General features: G+C 45.6%; 1 protein-coding gene across 1 annotated transcript in view; it reads right to left on the bottom strand.

The window, feature by feature from the left end:
* The window catches only part of Psmd7 (proteasome 26S subunit, non-ATPase 7), an 8,009-nt gene extending 6,267 nt beyond the window's left edge, over positions 1–1,742 (bottom strand). Inside the window, exon 1 of the mRNA XM_005345706.2 lies at positions 1,564–1,742. Within this exon, the coding sequence (XP_005345763.1) occupies positions 1,564–1,637 (74 nt within the window). The 5' untranslated portion in view covers positions 1,638–1,742. The remainder of the gene's footprint in view (positions 1–1,563) is intronic.
* Between the last annotated feature and the right edge of the window lie 6,770 nt (positions 1,743–8,512).

Raw genomic sequence — 8,512 nt, 5'->3', positions numbered from 1 at the left:
CTTGTAGACCAGGCTGGTCTCGAACTCACAGAGATCCGCCTGCCTCTGCCTCCCGAGTGCTGGGATTAAAGGCGTGTGCCACCACCGCCCGGCGAGCAGCACCAGTTTTATGGCACAACCAGCTCTCTCAAAGCTCTGTGCTATACCAACCCGCTCCAGATTTGTACTTCATCCTCTGGAAGAGCTAGCGGTCCAGGTGGATCCCCACTCAGAAGCCCCAATGTGCCATTTTGCAGCCTCTCTCTCTGCTTTATTAGGCAGAGGCCAGCAAGAAGCTGGTGACTAAGCACACGGGGAGAAAGGCTGGATGAACAAGGAGGCTTTTACTTCACAATGTCAACCTCTGTCTCAAACCTTCCCTGTGGTTTTCTGCTAAGGAGGTACAAGCATCTCGCTCTGTAAAGATTTTTTTCTTTTTAAACCACTAGTAAGTTATACATTTGGAAATAATTTAATTCTCTGCTAAGGAAACACATAAGCCGCAGTGAAGTCCTGAGCTTCTTGTTAGTTTAACTGTAGTGTTTTAACACAGAGCCTGGCAAATCAATACTAAATCTGGGGTATGGGTAGAATGAAATCGAAGGTTCTGTATTCCTGGTGTCCTCTCTCCCCCAACCCCAAATTCACTGAAAATACTTCATACAGTGAACTTCTACAGGCCAATGGAAACTTCACCCACGGGCCTTTTAGTTTACAAAAGTCCACTTGTGTCTTTAGAGTCCTCCAGCTGTTCCAGGATACAGCCACCAGCAGAGTCTGCCCTTCCTAGGTTTTCACCAAGTGTCAGAATAAAACCGAAGCTGTCCCAAGGGAGTAAAACTGCGTCTACAGGCATTGACAAGCAATACAACTGAACCCGGAATCAAAACGCTCCGTCTCGAGGGTGTTTTGGGCTCTGGTTGAGTTAGCTGCACAAAGCTTGGCTCGGGCCGGGCACTAGCATGACTTCACAGCAAGCTCCCTACGGGATATTCACATTTGTGAATTCAACTAATTATCTCGTAAAACTTCCAAACACGTGCAACAGGTCTGGCAGGCTGAACGGCTGAGGAAGGGTGGAAGTGGCAGGGAGCTAACTAACCAGGGGCACTGTAGGATGACCCAATCTGGACCGGCCTCATTTTTTAGGGAAAAAAACGGCACCTTATCCACGTTTTTAAGGTAACATCCAACCAGACTTCCCGCTTAAAACTGGGTGGTTACAACCAATGCCCGTCTATAGAGTCGTTCATCGGGGGCGCCGAGACTAGAATTTCGGTGACAGTTTTCCCAGGCACGGACACGAGAGACTGAGGCGCCGTCCTGTGACACCGAGCCGCCCTAGTGAAAGGCGCGGCTGAGGGCGGGTAGCAGGGTCCAGATTCCGGTCACTCAACAGGCGGGCCAGGCCCGGGAGTGGCGGCCGCGGCGGGGGCTCCGAGCACCGCGGTGTGGAGCCGCCAGGGTCTCCCGCTCCCCACCCGCGTCCCCATCCCCGTCCCCGGCACCAGCCGCCGCGTTTTGCCGGGAGCGCCCGTGACTCAGCAGCCTGCGCCGTGCGGCCGCCACGCGCCGCACGCTCACCGGTTGAAATGATCCACCACACTGAGCAGCACCAAGGGGTGGACCACCACCTTCTGCACAGCCAGCTCCGGCATCGCGACACAGCCCGCCCGCCGGCCCGGCTCCCTGCGACCCACAAACACCGGCAACCGCAGCTACACAGGCCGCTCCTCCAGGCCCCAGTGCCTCCCCTTCCGGTTTGACGACTGCCGGAGAGGCGACTTCCGCTCCCAGAGTGCTTCGCACGCGTGCCCACACTGTCGCCAGGGCCACCATCTTGAGAAAGGGAAAGGGCCGACCGTGGGACTTTGGATGCTGTTGATGAAGTTTGACTGGAGCTTCCCCTAGCTTTTTGCCTCAGTTCCTCTAGCTCCCTGTTTTGTTTTTATGAGCGGTTTCTCTGTGTAATGGCTCCTCTGGCAATTCCTGGAACTCACCATGCTGGCTTTGAACTCACAAAGATCCACCTGCCTCTGCTCCCCCCAAAACTGTGATTAAGTGCTCCTGTCACTGCCTGCCATTATCTCATCATTTTTATTGTTGGAAATTTTCCTTAATGTCCAATTGAACATAATGAAACAGTGACATTCGGGTTTTGTTAATCCTAAAGATTTGAGGAGAAGGACCCCTGACCCAAATCATCATAACCAAATTAATTAAAACAAGCTTTTTAAAATTTGCATACATGGGCTGCCTCTCCCTAAAAGTGGAGTTTAAGAAATCAGCACTAACTAAATAAATAAATAAATAAATAAATAAATAAATAAATAAATAAAGAAAGAAAGAAAGAAAGAAAAAGTGAAACTTCATAATTTAAAAGGTCTGGCAGTGGTGGCGCACGCCTTTAATCCCAGTACTTGGGAGGCAGAGGCAGGCAGATTTCTGTGAGTTTGAGACCAGTCTAGTCTATAGAGCTAGTTCCAGGACAGGTTCCAAAGCTACAGAGAAACCCCCGTCTCAAAAAACCAAAATAAATAAATAAATAAATAAATAAATAAATAAATAAACAAACAAACAGCACTAGACATGAGGGAGACAAGGTTTTGATAGCTCCAGGGTGGGAGATTTGGTGGGCAAAGTAGGTGAAGGTACAGGAGCAGACCATGAGCATAACAAATTGGTCATAATGAGCTCCCGAAACAAAGACATGATTGCAAATTGGTTTTAACAAGGTACTTATCATAACAACAGGTAGTCATAACCTTTTGAAACAAAGGTAGGACAGCAGGATGGTTTTGAAACAAAGACATGGTTGTCATTTCCTGGAACAGGCAGTACAGAGCCATTTGTAGTTCAGGTTATAGGTGGGGCATAGCCCAATCCTTGAGAAACGTTGATTTAATCGTAACCATGAGTGACCAGTATATGTGACACACACAAATGCACTCACATGCACACTTCACACACATTCACACAAACATTAGAAAAAAAAATCCCTAAATACTGGGTCTGATTTTCTCGGAACTTGCTACATAGACCAGGGTGACCTCAAAACCCACAGAGGTCCACTGGCCTCTGCCTCCTGGACCCTGGGATTACAGACGTGTGCTACCACACTCAGTGTGAAAATGTACTTTGTCAGCCTTCATTATACAACGTGTTAAAGCATGCTTGCTGGTGTGCAGTGCCTGATTCAGGGTGGCCTTCTTCATTTCATGCCTCGCACAGCGCTCTTCAGCCCAGGAGAGACGTGTCTAATATAGGAAGAGCTTGGGCAGATTTCCTCTAATTTTGTCCTTAGAGATTTGGTGACTATTGAGTGATCAAAGGCTGATTTAATTTTCCTTATGTGCCAAATAAAGCTTAATATGGAAGTCCAAAGGAAACATCTTTTTTGATGAATACATATAAGAGATATAAAGAAGAAAGTTTGAAATAATAAGAAGGGCAGTTTTTTCCATGTCTCATTCTGATTTTTAAAATATGGAAATAATCCCTGAGACTAGACCCACTCCCGGGGACTGAATTCTTTCAGAGTAATACGGAAGAGGTGGGTGGCTATAGAAAACCCACTGTCTTTTGTTCCTCAGACTCTAGACTTAACTTTTGGGGGACCTTATGAGATTTTAAGGATAATCTGTTTTTCTCTCCTTTGATCATTTTTGAGTTTAGTTTAGGGAGTTAGTCTTCCTGACCCAGGATCTTGAAAGAGTTCTCATTTTTGTTAAATCCAGGGAAGGAATAATCCTATAAATATTCTGTCAATATCTTGAGTTTTGTGACCTCCAGTTTTCATCTTACTGAATTTAGAAGGAAGAAGGAGGGGGAGAAGGAGAAGGAAGACAAAGAGGAGGAGGATTTCTAAATTTTCTAAATGAGGATGATGGTGTTGTCAACAACAAGAGACTTACCTCTAGCCCAAGTCTGTGTTCATTGCTCATGGTTCCCCAGCAAGCTCTTTACCCGGGAAGACATCTCCCTAGCCCACCTCTTTTCTTTGTAAGGAATCTGGACTCTGATGTTTTGTGCTAGAAACAGAAAATAGACTAAGCCCGTGTCTCAAGGCAGGCTGGTGTCGGTCCTAAGTGCTTGTTGACTGCATGTAATTCAAAGCTATGCTTTCAGAAACCTTTAATAAATTTATGATTTATTTTTATTCTTTCCAGGAATGTGGGCAAATTAACATTAGCATGGCTAAGAGCTTCTGTGCAAGCTGTGCTGACCTTTAGTCTGGTTCTGAATGCTTTAAACCCTGACTTATGCTCGAGGAAGCCTAAGTGATCACACATCCAGCCCTCAGTTTGTCTCCTGTCCTACAGGTGACTCCCAGGGCTCCTCTTTTGCGGCACATGGCATTTTCCAGTGATTCAGAGGCTCTTACTAATGCCGGAAACACAAAGTTCTTGTCTTAAAATAATGCTGTGTAAATACTCATATGATAATGTGAAATATTAGTAGATCATGCTTCAGAAAAAAGCCTGGAAGGAAATGCACCGGACGACTCACAGTGACTCTCTAAGCGATGATGGCTAGTATCTTCTACTCTCTCTTTCTGTGTGTGCAAGTGTGTGTGTATGTGTGTGTGTGTTCACATGGGTGAACATGCATGTATGTACATTTGTGTGGGGTCCAGAGGTCAATGTCAGGTGTCACCTTATTTATTTTATTGGAGATAGAGTCTCACTGGAACTCACTATGTAGACAAGGCTGGTCTTGAACTCACTGAGATCCACTTGCCTCTGCCTCCTGAGTGCTGGACTCAAAGGCATATACCACCATGCCAAGCCCCCATTTTAAAATAGTTTTATCAAACAATTTAACGCTACTACGTGTCTGTGTGCCTGTGTGTCTGCAGTTGAGTGCAATGCCTGCAGAGGTCAGGAGAAAGCTTTGGATCCCTTGGAACTCTTGTTCCACTGCAGCTGTGAGCTGTCTCAGTGGTTGTTGATAGCTCTTAACTGCTGAGCCATTTCTCTACTCTCTCCCTCCTCTGAGACTGGGTCTCTCACTGAGCCTGGAGCTCACTGATTAGGGAGCTTCAGAAAGCCTCCTGACTCTGTCTCCTCAGCACCTGGGTTATACAAGCTCACCACTAGTACTGGCTAACCTGTGGGTTCTTTTCCTCCATTGATTAAAGAACTAAAAGACAGGCCAACGGCTCAGTACAAAGTGGAAGTTTATTGACAACTGTTAGAGACTTCCTGGGTGGAGAAAGCCTCCCAGGGCTGAGGAGACAGACCAACAACAATTAGGAAAAGTGGAGTTTCCTTTAGGTCCAGGGCATCCTACCCAGTGACTTCCTCTTCCCTGTATCTCTGTTACTGGAGCTCTGGGCTCCTTCTGTATCAGGGATTGGGTATCTGTTTCTGTAAGTCTCGATTAGCTGGGGTAAGAGTGGGTGCCCTGACTTCTCCCCCTCTTTGTGCTGTAATAGTACAGAGACAGACCCCACATGAGGGGAGATGGCCTATGTTTCAGGGAAACAGGAACTTACTGCTGGAGAAAAACGCCATGAAGAGATGGAAACAAACTACCCATGGCTAGGGGTAAAAGGCATAAAAAATTCTAATGGGTTATTGTATTTCATGTCTCCCAATTGAGTGACTCACAGCCTCACCACCATGCCTGGGTTTGTGGGTGGGTGTTGGGATTTGAACTCTGGTCTTCACGATTGATCACCAAGTGCTCAAAACTACTTAACTGTCTCTCCGGCCTTTATTTATTTATTAATTATTAGCAATGGTTTTCTTTTTTTTCTTTTTCTTTTTTTTTTTTTGAAAATTTTATTTATTTATGTTCTGTGTATCAGTGGATGAGCAGCCAGTGCTCTTAATTGCTGAGCCATCTCTTCAGCCCTCTTTTTGTCTTTTTTCTTTTTTTTTGAAACAGGGTTTCTCTGTGTAGCCATAGCTGTCCTAGAACTAGCTCTTGTTGACCAGGCTGGCCTTGAACTCACAGAGATCCGCCTGCCTGTGACTTCAGAGTGCTGGGGTTAAAGCCGTGTGCCGCCACCACCTGGCACCTGGCTATTTATTTATTTTTGAGAGAGGGTTTTATGTAGTTGTCAGAATCACTGTGTCGCTAAGGAAGACCTTGAACTCCCAACGCTCGCATCTCTGCTTCCAGTGTACTGAGACTGCAGGCATGTACCTTCATTCCTGGTTTATGTGGTGCTGGGGGACTAAACCTGTGTCCTTGGTCATGCTGGGTGAGCACTCTAACAACTGTGCTACAAGGGTACGGTTTCCAGAGGGGGAACAAGTGCAGGAAGTGGGAAGAGGTCTATGGTGTGATAATGTAGTGAACCTTGCACAGTTTTAGGAGCATGCCAAGAGCTTGGTAGATGTCGGTAGACACAACTATCGTTAGACGAGAAAAGTGCATCAGCCTTCTGTCTTATGACAGGGAACAAATTCTGTGTTTTTATTACCCGATGTTTGTATTTTAGGTAACCCCAGAAGAGTAAGAAGCGACACTTTCTTTTGCTTTTACTAAATATTTCTTTATCTTTTGCCTGATGTATTTTTATTATGAAAATAATATATTTTAGAACCCTTTTCACTAAGATTGCACCTGTGACTGTTTTGATCTTCCCAGTGCCTGCTGGTGCAGGGAAAACTCGATTTATTGAAAGAGGTCTCCTGCTTTTTTTTTTTTTTTTGCTCTGTACAGGTGATGGCCCTGCATGCTGGCCTTGGAGCCTATGTGGCCGTCGTTCGTCTTGCTGTTGTCATATTTCATTTAACTGCAAATTAAAAAGGAACTGAACAAAATTACAGCAATTTCTGTTCACATCCAGGAAATAGAACTCTCTGCAGGAACCCTTGCATGAGTTAGAAAATCATTTTGCATTGTGCTGCTAGGCCTGCGAGGTGCCCGCCGCGCAGCACGGCTCACCTCTCTTGGATGAAGCCCAGAGAGCCCTCGGTGCAGCGACCGTAGGAAATCACCCCGCTGAAGAGCCCATTTTCTTTCAGGATCAGTGTTGGAAGCCGCTGTGCTCCAAACGAGGTCCCGAGATTGGGAGCGGAGCAGCTACAACAGATTAGGAAGAGAAAACCCAGGAGGTCACACCCAGCCTTGGGAGCTGCTTCAGCTGGGGCCTCCCTAGACTTTTATTTCGAATGTATCTCTTCATTCTATTATACATGGTGCCAGTTTTAATAAAAACAAGTCATTAACATGAAACAAGCAAAGAGAACTGGTTTTTATTTTTGGACTTCATACTTGCTAGGCAAGCCGCTCTGCCACTGAGCCTCCCCCCCCCTCCACCCCGGGTCCAGAAGTTAATGTCGTCTATGTTTTAAAGTGCCTTGAGCCTGCTCTCGCTTTTTTGTTCTCCATTCTGATACTGTTTTTGTTTAAGCTTCTTTTGTACCGCCTTTTATTTATCTTTCCCGCGTGCCTGTGTGTCTCTGCGCAAACGCCACAGCACCTGTGTCGTGGTCGGAACACAGCTTCTGGGAGTCGGTTTTCACCTTCACTGTGTGACTTCCAGGCACAGAACTCTGACCCTGGGTTGGCAGTAAGAGTTCTCTCACTAGCCTGTTCGTTTAGTTACAGAGATAGTCCAGGCTGGCCTTGAACTCACGGCCATTACGTTAGCCTTTCGGTTTCCATTCTTCCTTCTCCCCTCCCTCTTCCTCTACCTGAGACAAAGTTTCACGTAGCCCAGTTTGGCCTTAAGTTAATTCTATAGCAGAGACTCCTCTCATGACTGCTACATTTCCCTGCTCCTTTGAGTTTGTTCTTTCTGTTAAGGGCTTTTTTGGGAATTGTGGGAATGCTTAAGATATAATGACAGTTTTTTGTTTTGTTTCTTTTTCAGAATATGTTTTGTAAATGCCATAAAACATTAGGGTTTTGGGGCTGGAGAGATGGCTCAGTGGTTAAGAGCATTGACTGCTCTTCCAGAGGTCCTGAGTTCAATTCCCAGCAACCATATGGAGGCTCACAACCATTGGTTATAAGATCTGGTGCCAACTTCTGTTTGCAGGGACGCATGCAGGCAGACCATTGTATACATAATAAATAAATAAATCTTTAAAAAAACACATTAGCGTTTTCTATAACTCCACAATCAACAGTATAGTAAAGTATCTTAAGAGGATATAGAGCTTGGTTAAAAGTATTTTAGGCCCTAAAAGACAACATTAAGCTTTGTTTGTTTGCTTATTTGTTTGTTTTGGATTTCCAAATCAGGGTTTTTCTGTGTAACGTCTTTGCCTGTTCTAGGACTCACTTTGTAGACCAGGCTGATCTCAAACTCACAGAGATCTGCCTGCCTTTGCTGTGTGCCACCACAGCCCAGCACTTTGTTTTTAATAAATTTGTAAAAATCATTTAAAAAAAATTAATTCTATAGCTAGGTAACCTTGAAATCCTGATCCTCTTACCTCACCTTCTAGATGCCCAGTTACAGGTGTGCACCACTAAGCTCCGCCCTCCTAATTCCCTCCCTTCCTCCCTCTTTTCTGTCTTCTCTTCTACCGAGTCTTCTTACATACCGAGGCTGGCCTAGAAATCCCGA

This window comes from Microtus ochrogaster, chromosome 4 (assembly GCF_000317375.1).
Source record: "Microtus ochrogaster isolate Prairie Vole_2 chromosome 4, MicOch1.0, whole genome shotgun sequence".
NCBI classification, from domain to species: domain Eukaryota; kingdom Metazoa; phylum Chordata; class Mammalia; order Rodentia; family Cricetidae; genus Microtus; species Microtus ochrogaster.
This window is presented reverse-complemented; position numbering and strand designations above follow the sequence as displayed.